The 17,415-nt window shown below is 40.9% G+C and overlaps 1 protein-coding gene across 1 annotated transcript in view; it reads left to right on the forward strand.

Moving 5' to 3' along the window:
* Positions 1–226: 226 nt before the first annotated feature.
* The window catches only part of mmp16b (matrix metallopeptidase 16b (membrane-inserted)), a 55,592-nt gene continuing 38,403 nt past the window's right edge, over positions 227–17,415 (forward strand). Inside the window, exons 1-3 of the mRNA XM_062022887.1 lie at positions 227–697; positions 7,475–7,623; positions 12,765–12,881. Of these exons, the coding sequence (XP_061878871.1) occupies positions 569–697; positions 7,475–7,623; positions 12,765–12,881 (395 nt within the window). The 5' untranslated portion in view covers positions 227–568. The remainder of the gene's footprint in view (positions 698–7,474; positions 7,624–12,764; positions 12,882–17,415) is intronic.

The raw sequence follows: 17,415 nt of genomic DNA on the forward strand, positions 1-17,415 counted from the left end.
AACACGGCGGGTACGGGAAAACGTGTGAAGTCACGTGGCCAGACATCGCCGCGTCTACGAGATGCGTTGAAAATGTGCATTTATCCGGTGTCTGGTCGTTATTTTCTTACGGAAACATGACAAAACAGTTGGTGCTGTAAAGACCAATCGGAACACACCGGAGCCTGAACGCAGCACATCTCATCTCTCGTGCGCGAAATCAGAGCGCAGGCGTGAAAGAGGAGAAGAGGAGGAGGAAGAGGAGGAGGCGGCCAATCTTTGCGCAGACTGCCTGCAGCCCGGTGGTGGTGGTGGTGATGATGATGATGATGATGCTGACGCTGGTGCCTCAATGGAGCCCGTGATGTAAATAAGGATGGCGAGGGCAGCGGATGGAACATGCCGCCTTATCTGTGCATGACATCGGGAGCATCTCTCTCTGCATGCCCTTCGGAGCCGCGCACAGACGCCTTGATGCCTTTTGTTTGACACCGGAGCCAAAGCGAGACGCGGGCAGCCTCTCCTCACACACACAAAAAGACCAACTCATAAAAGAAGAAGAAACCACTCGGGATATAAACGGGTCATTATGACCTTAGTAGCCTTCTCTGCAAGGACACCATCGGATTGCGTTCAGGCGGCAGCTTTCTGCTTGCATCTTCTGCTTTGGATCTCCTGCTCAGTGTCTGGAGAGGAGCAGCATCACTTCAGCGTCGAGGTAGGAACACACAGCCCTTCCCTTCGCTCCATGCAGCGTCTCCATAAACAACGTAGAGCACAACATTGTCCATAAGTAACCCAGACGGGGTGAAGGTGTGGTGGTGTGAGAGCATGAAGGCTGGCCTAATGCATCCATTGATGATGAAGTGATAGGCCACACATGCTGATGGAGCGGATTAGCCATCCACACAGCACATGCCAGTTGCATAACAAGATTGTCTTCCTCTTTGGTGTTTTGAAATGTAACATCACACTCGTAATCCTCTGCACATATGAAGAAACGCAGAGGACGGCGTTCCCTTACACACCCTCACACACATCCATTATTCAATGTGATGATTGCAGATAGAGGGGTAGTGTCTTTTGAATAAACGAAGGGGAAACGCAGCCACAGCGGCGAGGCTGGCGGAGGATAAACAAGGCCGAGCACAGTCCAAGGAATGGGGAGGGATGGACAGATTAACCATAGCTGGAACGGAGCTGATTGGCTGCTGGCGGAGCTGTCGCAGCTGGTTGCCGTGTGAATGGACGCACGGACAGATGGACGGGAGGACACCTGGAAACCTCATGTCACAACATCAATGGGGTAGATACGCCGTATTGACCCCGATAAGACGATCACTCTTTTTTTGATTCATGTTTTTTAAGACGGACACGTTTTTATAATTTTTGGATCAGTACTAGTCAAAATAACTACTGGTAAATTGCAGCAAAAAGGATATACTTCCGAGCTGCTTTGTTGGTAAGAATTATTTTAAAATGAGCATCACCGCTCCTCCTCTGTTGTTAGCTAAATGCTAACAACCTTTGAGACACGGTCAATTTGCACACTTTAATGCAGTGTTTTTCAACCACTGTGCCGCGGCACACTAGTGTGCCGTGAGATATTGTCTGGTGTGCTGTAGGAAATTATGCAACTTCACCTAATTGGTCCAAAAAATATTTTTTGCAAGTCAATAATTATAATCTGCAAATAATGTGCCGTTCCTTAGTGTCTGTGCTGTGTAGAGCTCGGCAGGGTAACCTCGTAATCATCATCGGCGGTCACTCGAAACGAGTATGACGATCCTCCTGGTAGGGGGGTATCCCTTTATGGAGGATGCCTGTGCGTGACTTTGTTTAACGTGGGGAGACTGGTGCACAGACAGTCACCACACGATCCTTGACAGATCCGGGTCAGGGTCCAGTGGCATGGAGTCCAAGACGACTGGGGACCCTTTTCTGCTGCAGCCTTCATCCGCCATCCCAGGTGTTGAGACGCTCCATAGGGTTAGCAATCATCCTCCGCCTGTTCCCACGTTGAGGTCTTGGGTTATTATTTCCCCATAACTGGGCCCACATGGATGTGGGGGTGCAGCCGTTGTGGTAGTTCTTACATCTACCGTCTTCCGCTTGCTCCGCCGTTGAGGTCTTCACTGTATCCCTGGCTAGGGGGCAGTCAGGTACTAGGCCTCTGCCAAGGGCCACCTGGGGTAACAGTAGTAAAGGGGTTAACCTCCTAGTGCCCCAAGACCCCATAGAGGAGCCTCCACTGCCGGATGCACTTTAACGTCATGCCCAGGACACAACCACGTAATACTCCATGTCAGTAGGTGGAAACAGGTAGTTAATTGCTTTTAAAAGTCGGAATGTGTCGGGTGAGACGAGGATGGTTTGTTGTGATCCCAATATGCAGACCACAGCGTGCAGGTAAAAAGGTATGTAACGCTTAAACCAAAAATTAACAAAAGGGAAAGGAAAAGGCAATGAAGCATAGTGATGGCTGTGTAAAACGACAGTAAAACTGAACTGGCTACAAAGTAAACAGAATGCTGGACGACAGCAAAAACTTGCAGCGTGTGGAGCAGAGACAGCGTCCACAAAGTACATCCGTACATGACATGGCATGCAACAATGTCCACAAAAAGAAGGATAGCGACAACTTAAATAGTCTTGCTTGCTAACACAAAGCAGGTGCGGGGAATAGCGCTCAAAGGAAGACATGAAACTGCTACAGGAAAACCCCAAAATAACAGCACAAGACAAGAACTAAAGCACTACAAACAGGAAAACACCAACAAACTCAAAATAAGGCACAAAGACCTGGTGGAGTTTCATTTTTTTACGTTTTCTGCTGGTGGTGTCCCTCCGTGTTTTTAAATGGAAAAAAATGTGCCTTGCCTCAAAAAAGGTTGAAAAACACTGCTTTAAAAGTACTCTTTTGAACATTACTGTCTTTGCGCACTTACACGATCAAAATATTTCCCAGCTTCCTCTTGTTTTTCTCTCTTTTACAAACCATTCAAGTTAGTTGCTTTACCCGTCCGCTATCTAGTCAAGATGGCGATGGCTGAGGGCGGTCAGGCTCCAATGTTGCACACTCAACAATTGCGGCGTGTTGAGTGCAACATGATCCGTACTTCTCAGTGTGAACACATTTGCATGCACTCCAAATATTAAGTGTACGTTTTTTTTCCAGTGGTTCCCACTGTTGCAAATAGTCACGAAAGAAAGAATAATGTCAGAATTTGCAGGTGACGAACCTTAAGATGCAGAAATGGCAGGCGTGATGGAGGAAAACATGACTTTTAATGTCAAAAATGAAATGCAGGAAAACAGGAACCAGGAAACAGGCAAACTGGAAACAGCATACAGGAACCAAGGGAACAGGTCACAATACTTCAGCACTGACTGGAGAGCGAGGCAGGTATAAATAGTAGCCGGCTGATTGACACCAGGTGTCGCCAGGGTGCCAATCAGCCGCAGGTGAGGGGAAACAGCGCTCAGGGAGACAAGCAGGAAACTGAACAAAAATAAGAGCGCTGACAGGAAATAAAACAAACACAGAGGAAAAACTAAAACATAACCAAACTGTCAGTGACAGTCCTGACAAATAACTCTGGCTTGCTTGGGGAGAATTTGTTTTGCGCTAGCTGCTGTTGTGCATGTTACGGTTTATGTTTGCGACATGATCGCAGGATGCAGAGGCAGAAGGCATAGTGCAGGTAAAAAGTATTTAGTATAAACATAATATAACTGAAAAAAGTAGTGCAACAGGGACATGCACAAAATGCAAAAACTGGTAGAGCAAGCATGGGGTTATGCTGTATGGAGGTTTTGAGCACAAAAAGGTAAGGTAGGTAAACAGTCCTTTAATTTAGAGACGGGAAAAAAAAAATTGTTTATTTATTGCCTCTAAATGTTACTGTAAGACAACGCACACAAAAAAGAGTACATAAATAAAGACTTTAAATGCCAAAAAGATGTTAAAAAAAACCTGTTATGTTCATACCTCCTGGTATGAACAGAAAAAAGCAACTGATACCATACATTCAAAAAGTTAGCACTTAATGCTAACATATTATGGATTTTACCACTGACATGCTAACAAATGAGCATCGCTATCACAATCTTTTTAAACTGTTGAAAACGTCTTTTCAAAGCTATTTAAAGAGACCATATTTGACATATATTCTCCAAACTCTGTGGAAGTGAAGATCTGACTACTGACTTTGTACTATAACTATACTAGCCTGCTGCAGTGCTGGCTACAGAAGCCTGTTGCATCAAACTCAAATTGAACTCTCAAACACATAACATTAATAATGATATTTGGAACAGCTGCCATGAGAGGGCACCACACTTGTCTTTTTTATACTTTATGGCAGGGGTTCTTAACCTTTTTGACCTCAAGACCCAGCTTTTACACATAAGGACCAGGAGCCCACCTAAATATTAACAGTACTCTTTAATCATATTCAATATTATACTAATCCAGTTACAGTTTAGCAGAATAATCACATATATTGCAAAAGAAGATACTCATAAAAATGATGAAAAACACATTTACTTACAATTTACGGAGTGTTAAAATAAATAAATTCCAACTCAATTGATAATAGATAATAATATATATTTCTTAAATAAACTGACAGTGAAATTCAAGTGCAAATGTAAATACACCACTTCAGTCATCATTTTTCTTCTCTAAACTTTTCTCTACTTCTCTTTGATTTTAGCTCCAGACTTCTTATGTTTGTTTGATATTGTCATTACTGCCGTAAGTGGTAGAAAAGTGTATTACAACTGAGCATCGCTGTGGCCCATACGGACCACAGATATTTGTGACCCAACAATGGGCCCCAGCTGGCCCTACGGTAAAGAAACACTGCTTTATGGGACGCAAATGTCCATCTTACTTTATTTAGGTTAAGATGGTATTTGATATATAATGCACAGCCAGCTTTATGTTATTGATCTTGAACAATGTCTGACCCAAGATGAACTTAAAGGGACCTGTTATGCAAAACCAATTTTTCTTACTTATTTGTACCTCTTTTTGCGTATTTGGCATCTGCATTTGGTCCCGAAAATTCGGAATCAAACCATGGAGACATGGCGGAGATGTTTTTAAAACAATCTTGCCTTCCTTATACTTCCTCCATTTGTGACAATTTTTCCGTTGGTGACGTCAGCGGATATCCCCATACATGGTAACATTTTACCCGAAGATGCTTTGCACGAATCTGCCATTGTTGTCCGACATATTCAATAAGTCCATCCATCCATCCATTTTCTACCGCTTATTCCCTTCGGGGTCGTGGGGGGCACTGGAGCCTATCTCAGCTACAATCGGGCGGAAGGCGGGGTACACCCTGGACAAGTAGCCACCTCATCGCAGGATATTCAATAAGTTGTTGTGGGAAGACTGGCTCGTACATGCACATGCCTCCTCCGCTGTTGCCATTTCTAATACAAAATAGTGAATGGTTCCACCTTATACTTGTCAGTAGACTCCATATGGAAGTGCTAAAAACAACAACTTGGCTGTTGAGGAGGAGATTCAGTCGAAGTGGAGGCTCGTAAATAAGCCCGCCCACAAAACGACGCATCCTGAAGAGATTGTCAGAAAGTGGCTAGAAGATGGTCTGTAAAACATAATCTATGCACATTATTGTCCAAAAAACCCACACAATTACTTATGTAGACCATGTTAAAAGGAAAATGTAGGAAACTTAATCATTATAGGATCCCTTTAAGTAGCTGTGGTTAAGGGTCCAATCAATACATGTTCATTAATGTCATCTTCAAGCAGTCTAAAAGCACCTCTGACACTTACGTTAAAGGATAATCTCATCTAAGATGGCGGGTCAAAGATAAGCTTCTAATTTGCATCCTTTTTTTGTTTTGGATACCCTTTGAAGCATGATAAATGGAAGAAACTCAAATTTCTTGCCAATAAAAAGTCACAGTGGCTAACCTTGTCAATCCATTCAACTTTTTGTAGCTTTAGCTTGCTTGTAAGCTAGGTAGCTAACTAGCTAACCATGAGTCTTTGCAATGTACAAACGGCTTAGGCCATCGGACTGTATATAGAAACTATAAACTAAAAAGTATTTGGCCACCCATCTAAATGATCAGAATCAGGTGTCCTAATCACTTGGCCCGTCCACAGGTGTATAAAATCGAGCAGTTAGGCATGGAGACTGTTTCTACAAACATTTGTGAAAGAATGGGCCGCTCTCAGGAGCTCAGTGATTTCCAGCGTGGAACTGTCATAGGATGCCACCTATGCAACAAATCCAGTCGGGAAATTTCCTTGCTCCTAAATATTCCTAAGTCAACTGTCTGCTGTATTATAAGAAAATGGAAGAGTTTGGGAACAACAGCAACTCAGCCACGAAGTGGTAGGTCAGTCCATGCTGAAGCGCATAGTGCAAATAATTTCTGCACAGTCAGTTGCTACAAAGCTCCAAACTTCATGTGACCTTCCAGTTAGTCCACTTACAGTACGCAGAGAGCTTCATGGAATGGGTTTCCATGGCCGAGCAGCTGCATCTAAGCCATACATCACCAAGTCCAATGCAAAGCGTCGGATGCAGTGGTGTAAAGCACGTCGCCACTGGAATCTAGAGCAGTGGAGACGCGTTCTCTGCAGTGATGAATCACGCTTTTCCATCTGGCAATCTGATGGACGAGTCTGGGTTTGGGGGTTGCCAGGAGAACGGTACATTGCATTGTGCCGAGTGTGAAATTTGGTGGAGGAGGAATTATGGTGTGGGTTTGTTTTTCAGGAGTTGGGCGTGGCCCCCTTAGTTCCAGTGAAAGGAACTTTGAATGCTCCAGGATACCAAAACATTTTGGACAGTTCTGTGCTCCCAACCTTGTGGGAACAGTCTGGAACGGGCCCCTTCCTCTTCCAACATGACTGTGTACCAGTGCACAAAGTAAGGTCCATAAAGACATGGATGACAGAGTCTGGTGTGGATGAACTTGACTGGCCTGCACAGAGTCCTGACCTGAATTCGATAGAACACCTTTGGGATAAATTAGAACGAAGACTGAGAGCCAGGCCTTTTCGGCCAACATCAGTGTGACCTCACCAATGCGCTTTTGGAAGAATGGTCGAAAATTCCTATAAACACACTCCGCAACTTTGTGGACAGCCTTCCTAGAGGAGTTGAAGCTGTAACAGCTGCAAAAGGTGGACCGACATCATATTGAACCCTATGGGTTAAGAATGGGATGGCACTTTAAGTTCATATGTGAGTCAAGGCAGGTGACCAAATACTTTTGGCAATATAATGTATTTTGTTCTCACTTATGGGCAAAAAGAGGTCAAAAATCTGGAACAAACACTTCTATGAGATAAAGTGGTGAATATTTCATCATGCTAAATGAAATCAAGGCCTTGTTAATGTCAATCCTAACAAAGGGATATGTCTTCCTATTTACTGGTGACTCCTGTGCCATTTTTGCCCAGTAACAGTGAACGCTATCAAATTCTTACCTCTAGGGATGGCTACAGAGGTATGGCTACCTTCCCCACACCGAACCCAAGATGTCTATCCTGCGCTCATCCCAAACAATGCACTCGGCCATCGCCGCCATGCAGCGAGCCTACAGTCTCAACGTCACCGGGACGCTGGATGAGAGAACCAAGGAGTAAGTACAGACCGCAGTAAATGTGTGTGTGTGAGTGTGTGATAGACAGACATCAGACATGTTGTCCTCGACGTCGTGACTCGTGAGTCAACGTTAAGGTGACGGTCTTTTACACATCTCCTTCATTTTGCATGATGATGCAGTGATATCACGCTGTGGTGAGACTTGATGTTTTGTTTTCATTATCTGTGTCCGTTCCCTGCACAGTAGGCCCATTAGGGATCAATTAGGAAATAATTTTGTCTGATTTTTTTTATTTTATCGGTCCTGTCCAGCCACTCAGGCAAATAATATTGTTCATGTCGATGCCCATATCCGCTGAACAGATTTAATTTCCAAAATCAAAGTGTTGGATATTTCTCTTGTTGCCCTATTTGTACTTGACGATATTAAATGTTTGAATATATTTAGTGTTTGACTCAGCAGGACTAGAGCAGGAGGGGATAGAAATAAGAAAACAATAAAGACAGAGGGGGACAAGACAGAGAGAGACAACAACAACAAAAACCAAAAACAACAACAACATAACTAAATTAGCAAATACAATATACAGTATATCCAAATATGATACCAAAAATGATAAAAAAACAATTTAGTGAAGTTGATAGTAATAACACACTCACAATAATGACAATGAACATTATTGCACTACAAATGGAACAATAAAAACACCAAAAGAAATAACAATATTGATAATGAATAACAATCGTTGCCTCTATTATCAACATTACAACAGCTTCAAATGCAACAATACATAAATGTAATGGATACAAGGAGGTAAAGACGGGTGCTCTCAAACTCTACTTATATAGTAGAGAATAGACTTGATTGCATCACAGAAAGTTTCTCAAACAAATCAAATGTTCAAACAAACATTTTACAAAGTGATTGCTGCAGACACAGGCTTAGTCCAATTGTAATCCACAAGATGATGAAAGTGACATTTTTCAGGGCTATTTCCTCTGACGCACGTTCGTTTTTTTCCCTGACTTTATTACCTTTATGAACCACTTCTTTCGGGACTCTATGAAAGCTCTTTCTTATCTCTCAATTTGAACTATTGGAACACCCAAGAACAGAACAGCAATACGGCATTTTCTGCACAAACTCCACACTCACTCGTTTTAATGCTACTCTCAAGTTGCTTCACCATCGTGTGAATTAAGCAGCGAAGAAGAAAAAACGGATGTGACGTCATATGCTATGCAACCCAGCAATTGGACGTGCTCATATGAATCAGTACCACCAATTTTACTTAAGGTGGCAAGCCTTTGGAACAGGGTCCAGTTTGTTTCAGTACAGTCCCTTGATTTTTTTCTTTTGGAAAATCCATTTTAATGCTGTTTGTTGCTCTCTCTTACAATACCGCTGGTCGAGTGCAGCCATGTAAACAAAAACTTTGTCCAGCAACAATGGCTACCCAGCCCCCACAATGCATTGCAAAGCCATATTCTTTTTCAAGCTCTATAGAAACAGACAAAAACACACATAATAATCCACAATGTCAAAGCCCATAGCATTCTCACTCTTGCATGAACGCGCCGTAGACATGTAATAGAGTCAATGCGATCGTTCTTCCTGACAGTTATTAATGATGACTCGCGCCTTACATAATGGAAATAAACAAGAACATTTTAATATTCTACCTGTCATAGCCCATGGTGCACAAACCTAGCCCGCACCTGCTGAATACATATAAAAAATCAGGGCTCTTCAACTACTGAAGAGGGCCGCAGTTTCCGGACATCAAAATTGAGATGTTTCTTTAGAAAGTGCCTCCGCAGGTTATATTTCTTTAAGACTGCGTTTACTTATTCACAAAATAAACACATCGGCTGTCACAATGCACTATCAATACATTCATTATTCTGCCCTCGCTACTCGTTTCCAGTGTGTGAGGCTAGACCAGTGGTTCTTAACCTGGGTTCGATCGAACCCTAGGGGTTTGGTGAGTCGGCCTCAGGGGTTCGGTGGAGCCTCCGCCGCGGAGGTCAAGACACACCTGACTCATCTTGTAAATAAAAACTTCTCCCTATCGGTGTACTATGGATACCCCCAAACAATGTTCCCTTTAATTTTCCATCCGATTTGCAGGTGTGTAATTTGTTGTGAGTTTATGCACTGTGTTGGTTTTCTTCTTTGAACGGTTCATTTTGTGCACCAGTAAAAATACATATAACTTTGTCTTGAATTAAAAAAAAAAAACGTTTACTTTTTCACTAAAGAAGGGTTCGGTGAATGCACATATGAAACTGGTGGGGTTCGGTACGTCAAACAAGGTTAAGAACCACTGGGCTAGACAGATAGTTAATAGCATGAAAAAACAGAAGCTAAGTTTTGTTGATGGTTGATGTTCCTTCTTTTGAATTATTTTCCTTCTTCAGTTTTATTACTTTATATGTCATCCTTTATTTAGGTTTGTAAGACAGAAAATATAAACATTACACTAGTACAGGGGTCGGCAACCCAAAATGTTGAAAGAGCCATATTGGACCAAAAATAAAAAATAAAAAATCCTTCTGGAGCCGCAAAAAATTAAAAGCCTTATACAAGTCTTATGATGAAGGCAACACATGGTGTAAGTTATTACAATTTTAACACAAGTTTATTACAATTTTTGACAAGCTGGGTAACGTTTGCTGTGGTCTATAACGACACGTCACACAAACAACTATCAGACATGCAGCCAATATTGCATACGGATAATGTGTCATGATGAGACATGCAAATATAAATTAAATACAGCGAGGACATAAGTAAAGGAAATTAAATGAGCTCAAATATACCTACAAACAAAGCATAATGATACAAAGTGCACATACAGTTATCCTAAATAGCATGTTAGCATTGCAGTCATGCAGTGACCAAATATGCCTGATTAGCACTCCACACAAGTCAATAACATCAACAAAGCTCACGTTTGTGCATTCACACGCAGCCAGAAACGTTTGTTAGACAAAATGAGACAAACAAGGAGTGGCATAGAACACGTCTTACTGTGGCGGCGACTGAGAAAGTTGTACATGTAAACGTTCAAAACTAAATTATATACAAAGAGGATAAAAGTGAGGCATAATGATGCAATATGTACATACAGCTAGCCTAAATAGCATGTTAGCATTGATTAGCTTGCAGACATGCACTGACCAAATATGCCTGATTAGCACTCCAGCAAGTCAATAACATCAACAAAGCTCACCTTTGTGCATTCACGCACAGTATAAAACATTTGGTCGACAAAATGAGACAAAGGAGTGGAAGATTTTACATTTAAACAAACTGTTGCGTCACAGTCCACACTATGGTGAGTTCAAGAACTGCCTATTAGTAGGACAAAACGATGTTCGCCAAATACTCTCATCAGTGAAGCATACACACAAACATATTAAACAGTGGGCTTTCGAACAATTGGGAAGGTTTGTGTCATGTTTGCTCTCTTATAGAAACATTTTTTTTTTTAATTATATTTTTTTCCACCATCTTTTCCATTTTCATACATTTTTGAAAAAGCTTCAGGGAGCCACTAGGGCGGTGCTAAAGTGCCGACCCCCGCCCTAGTATAACGCCCATTGCGTATTTTACATAAATAATGTCCATTGTGTATGTTATAAATAAATGATAAATGGGTTATACTTGTATAGCGCTTTTCTACCTTCAAGGTACTCAAAGCGCTTTGACAGTATTTCCACATTCACCCATTCACACACACATTCACACACTGATGGCGGGAGCTGCCATGCAAGGCGCTAACCAGCAGCCACCAGGAGCAAGGGTGAAGTGTCTTGCCCAAGGAATACAACGGACGTGACTAGGATGGTAGAAGGTGGGGATTGAACCCCAGTAACCAGCAACACTCCGATTGCTGACACAGCCACTCTAGAAACTTCGCCACGCCATGTTACATAAATAAAATAGAGGGTTTAGTGTTAATACACACAGCAAACATTGCACACACTTAAACCTAAGATGTAGCTTTATCGCCCTTTGCTGGTCAAACTCAGCGTTACATGCAATTAACCAGTTTCAATCGCCAGAGTTAAACGGCCAAAAACAACGCGACCACGAGTACAAAAGACATCACAAAGTCAGCCATTTTAATACATTCATACTTTGTTGTCCAGTCGCTGTTAAAAGTCTGATTCTCGCCATTTTAAAAATGTTTATCAAGGTGCGATCTTCTTCTGCTCACCCACTGCTGCTTCATTGTGACACATATGCTTCGTTGTTGCCCCCTGTGGGGTAGCGCAAGTACTGCATACATCAGCAACCCTGTTTTTAATTGTTTCATCAAGCCTATTTGGGTGATGTTTGGCAGGCCAAATTAAAAGCTTTGGTGAGCCGCCAGTTGAATAAGCCTGTAATAAATCAATACTAGCGCTACTCCCGCCAGTTATCAATTACAACTACCACGTTGTGCAATAGAAATAGACAAAACAGTCCGTAAACACTCCATAATTTGCAAAGTCAAAGCCCATAGCACGCTTGCTCTTGCATGAACCCAATGTAGCCATGTAATATAATTAATGATCAATGATATCAATGATAATTGCCACCTTGCACAATAGAAATACATAAAAAAGAATCACAATACTCTTCAAAGTCAAAGCAGGCACCCAACATGACATGTCATCTAATGAATGCAAGCACTCCTCTTGCCAGTTATTAATGATAACTGCCACCATGCACAATAAAGTCAGACTAAAACACTCACAATAATCCACAAGTCAAGCCCATGCATGGCATGCTCACTCATGTACAAGCACATGCACTCACCCACAGTAGACATGGACAGTAATATAATCAACCTTTATGTTTTGCATGAACACATGCACACGGCCAACACTTATCTTGAATGCCATCGCTTCTCTAATGTCCTGCCAGTTATTCATGATAAGCACCATCTTACACAATAGAAAATGGGACAAATTGAGTCCACAAAGTCGAGCTCATATACAAGCACATGAACGAACAACAACCGCATGTCATATTATTAATGTGATCGCTCCCCCTGGCAGGTAATAATAAACATATAGGGGTGTCCTCATTTTTTTGTCATGAATGGAACCAAATAGTAAGCTTATGTCAACTATAGTAGATGGATGTTGACACTCCTTCTTTTTGCTTTTCTTCTCTATTTCAAGTTGGATGCAAAGGCCCCGCTGCGGCAATCCAGATAAACTCAAGAGTGCTTCGAGGTCACGGAGGCGAAGATACGCGCTGACAGGACAGAAGTGGCAGCGTACGCATATCACCTACAGGTGAGAGATGGAGCATGCAGTTGCCATGGCAACCATTGAGGCTTAGCTGTATTAACAATGGGGGGAGGAGTGGGGGGGGGGGGGGGGGGGCATGTGTGCCAGTGATGTATTTTTTGTCACTGTCAACCTCTGAGAACGTGTTGCCATGGTGACACGCAGGAATATATAGTCAGCGTCACACAGGCGGGATTTAACACATTCATTTGTGCGTGTGTGTGTGTGCCCGAGTGTGTGTGCCCGAGTGTATGTGTGTTAGCGCAGCAGCAGCAGCCATTATGTTCTATTTCCAGCCTGCAAATAGCTTGCGGCTCCTTTTCATACCCCGCAACAAACAATTTTCACCATGTAGGTAATGGCATAGGAAAGAGTTTAACATCGCACCTTTAAAAAAAATCTACTTAATCTAACATCAGTCCTCACTTGTTCTCCATTAAAATCAACAATATATTTTTTTATTATTATGACTTTACCTCACCCCTGACTATATTGCAGTTCTTCCCATTGTTAAAATTGTTTGTTTAAAACGTTTTTAAAAATACCAGGCTAATACATATTTCACCACAGTCGTCCCTTGCTATATTGCTGCTTCACCACATTGCAGATTTTTTACTTATTTTTTTAAACATCCATGTCCTATATGTGTGTGTGTGTGTGTGTATATATGTATATATATATATATATATATATATATATATATATATATATATATGTATATATATATATATATATATATATATACATATATACACACACACACACCCATACACATATATATATACACACATACAAACCCCGTTTCCATATGAGTTGGGAAATTGTGTTAGATGTAAATATAAACGGAATACAATGATTTGCAAATCCTTTTCAACCCATATTCAATTGAATGCACTACAAAGACAAGATATTTGATGTTCAAACTCATAAACTTTATTTCTTTTTGCAACTAATAATTACCGTAATTTCCGGACTATAAGCCGCACCTGACTATAAGCCGCACCAGCTAAATTTAGGGGAAAATACAGATTGCTCCATATATAAGCCGCACCCGACTATAAGCCGCAGGGTTTTGATGTGTAATTACCGTAGTATATAGGGGTTCCTGCTACCACGGAGGGGATTGTTGGGACAGAGATGACTGTTTGGGAACGCAAAGCGTCCCATTTATTAACAATAAATCTTTCAATCATTCAATCAAACTTTCACATCTTTGACATGGCGAACAGAATTCGTGCAGAGTACAAATAATATAACGGTGCAAAGTAACACAAAGTGCTCGCCTGTACGTTATCAAAATAACCAGCCTACCGGTATATGAAAAGTCAGTCTTTAATCATTGTGTCATCGTCTTCCTCCTGCGTACTAAAACCACCGAAATCCTCTTCGTCGGTGTCGGAGAAGAACAGGCCGTAAATAAGCCGCACCCTTGTATAAGCTGCAGGGACCAGAACGAGGGGAAAAAGTAGCGGCTTATAGTCCGGAAATTACGGTAACTTATAATTTCATGGCTGCAACACGTGCCAAAGTAGTTGGGAAAGGGCATGTTCACCACTGTGTTACATGGCCTTTTCTTTTAACAACACTCAATAAACGATTGGGAACTGAGGAAACTAATTGTTGAAGCTTTGAAAGTGGAATTCTTACCCATTCTTGTTTTATGTAGAGCTTCAGTCGTTCAACAGTCCGGGGTCTCCACTGTCGTATTTTACCCTCATAATGCGCCACACATTTTCGATGGGGGACAGGTCTGGACTGCAGGCGGGCCAGGAAAGTACCCGCACTCTTTTTTTACGAAGCCACGCTGTTGTAACACGTGCTGAATGTGGCTTGGCATTGTCTTGCTGAAATAAGCAGGGGCGTCCATGAAAAAGACGGTGCTTAGATGGCAGCATATGTTGTTCCAAAACCTGTATGTACCTTTCAGCATTAATGGTGCCTTCACAGATGTGTAAGTTACCCATGCCTTGGGCACTAATGCACCCCCATACCATCACAGATACTGGCTTTTGAACTTTGCGTCGATAACAGTCTGGATGGTTCGCTTCCCCTTTGGTCATATAACACGATGTCGAATATTTTCAAAAACAATTTGAAATGTGGACTCGTCAGACCACAGAACACTTTTCCCCTTTGCATGAGTCCATCTTAGATGATCTTGGGCCCAGAGAAGCCGGCGGCGTTTCTGGATGTTGTTGATAAATGGCTTTCGCTTTGCATAGTAGAGCTTTAACTTGCACTTACAGATGTAGCGACGAACTGTATTTAGTGACAGTGGTTTTCTGAAGTGTTCCTGAGCCCATGTGGTGATATCCTTTAGAGCAGGGGTCACCAACCTTTTTGAAACCAAGGGCTACTTCTTGGGTACTGATTAATGCGAAGAGCTACCAGTTAGATACACAGTTAAATAAATTGCCAGAAGTAGCCAATTTGCTCAATTTACCTTTAACTCTGTTATTATTAATAATTAATGATATTTATCTTTGTGGAAACACTGATCATCTTAATGATTTCTCACAATAAATATATATAGAAACAGATAAATATCAATATGCAACACTTTATTTTTATATTTTCTCTAAGTGCACATTTTTCAAATTGAACATTTTCAAATGATCACTTCTAAGACAGTCTTGTGAAATCACAATATCCCATTTTAACTAGCTAGCCACTAACATTTTTTAACAAATCATGAATTACTTTGCACCATGTTTGTACAAATAATAACTCATGTAAAATACAAAAGTAAACTCTCAAATTTTTAAATCATGTCACACTTTGAACTGGACACCAAATCTGTTATCTGTTTCTTTGTCAGTTAGTGGGAAGCCTGGCATTGCATACTGTTAACTAGTGTGTTGTACTCTGGTGTGTAACTTGACACTGCAACTCTGAGTGAGTCTTGCAGATGTGCATCAGTGAGGCGTGTTCTGTGTTTGTTCTTGATGATGTTCATGTCAGAAAAGGCTGATTCACAAAGATAAGATTTGTCCTCATTGTTTGCGGAACCTTCTTAATCTTTTGGACATATTTTCACAGCAATCTGGCCTTAAGCTTAATTATGATAAATGTAAAATGTTAAGGATCGGAAATCTAAAGGGAACGTCCTTTCGAATGGAATGCAAAGTGCCTGTTTTGTGGACAGATGGACCAGTTAACATACTTGGTGTTGTTGTCCCAGAAAATCTGGAAGATCTAGGCTCAGTAAATTATGATTATCGACTAAGAAAGCTGGACAAAATTATGCAATCATGGAAAGGGAAATCCCTAACCTTGTATGGTAAAATGTCTATTGCCAACTCGTTAATTATTCCTCAATTTATTTATTTGTTTTTGTCATTACCAGCTCCATCACAAAACTTTTTTAAGATTTATGAGCGGAGGGTCTTCAATTTTGTCTGGAACGGCAAACCAGAAAAGATTAAAAGAAAGGTTTTGTACAAAGAGTATGAATATGGGGGCCTGAAACTTCTCAACCTTGAAGCTATGTGTCTGTCTTTAAAAGCATCAAATGTTCCAAAGATGTATTTAAACATTGAGTGGTACACAAATGTCCTGTTGGACAAAAAACATGTACTGTATCAAAAGAAATTGTATCCTTTTTTACAAGTGATCCCCTCCCAGGGAGTCTGCTGGGAAACATGGCGGGGTTCATAAAGGAAACAATCCACTCATAGTGGTGTTTTCAATTTTATGTGCCAGAAAAAAGAGACGATATTTTGCAGCAGGTAATATGGATGAACTCTAATATTGTAATAGATGGAAAGCCTTTCTTTTGGAAAAATATGTTTGAAAGAGGATTAATTTTTGTCAATGATATTATCAATGAGAATAGTAAAATTATGAAGTATGATGAATTTAGAGCTATGTATGGTGATGCTTGCTCAAGCTTTTCATTTTAACAACTAACTGGAGTAATTGGGAAAAGATGGAAACAAATAATTAATTATGGAACTACTAAATTATTAGTCTGTAAACCTCTAATAAGAAATTCTAGTTGGCAAAAAGGAACTAAAATAAATAGAAAAATATATAATTTCTATTTAATAAAGAAATCTTTGAAGGCTGCCTCATACAACACAAATGGAAAATGGGAGGACTTTTTTGACTGCCCGTTGCCATGGGATGCCATATTCAAACTAATCTATAAAACCACTATCGATGTGCAAAATCGTTATTTTCAAATTAAAATTATTTATAACTTCTTACCCACAGGGAAAATGTTAAAATTATGGAATATGACAGAGTCAGATGATTGCCGATTTTGTTGTCAGGAGCCTGAATCCACCCTGCATTTGTTTTGGTATTGTCATATTGTGTCTTTGTTTTGGGTGGAAGTTGAAAAAATGTGTTTAAGGATTGGTTTGTTTATGAAGCTTAATGTGGTTTCTGTTATTTTAGGAGAGTTCATTGACAATCATGATTTAGTCAATTTAATTATAGTACTCGGTAAAATGTTTATTTTTAAGGCCAAAAACAGATATTCACTTAGTATTACTTTCTTTAAAACATTTATTCAGTATTTTCTAACTTTAGAAAG

This window comes from Entelurus aequoreus, linkage group LG16 (assembly GCF_033978785.1).
Source record: "Entelurus aequoreus isolate RoL-2023_Sb linkage group LG16, RoL_Eaeq_v1.1, whole genome shotgun sequence".
NCBI lineage: Eukaryota > Metazoa > Chordata > Actinopteri > Syngnathiformes > Syngnathidae > Entelurus > Entelurus aequoreus.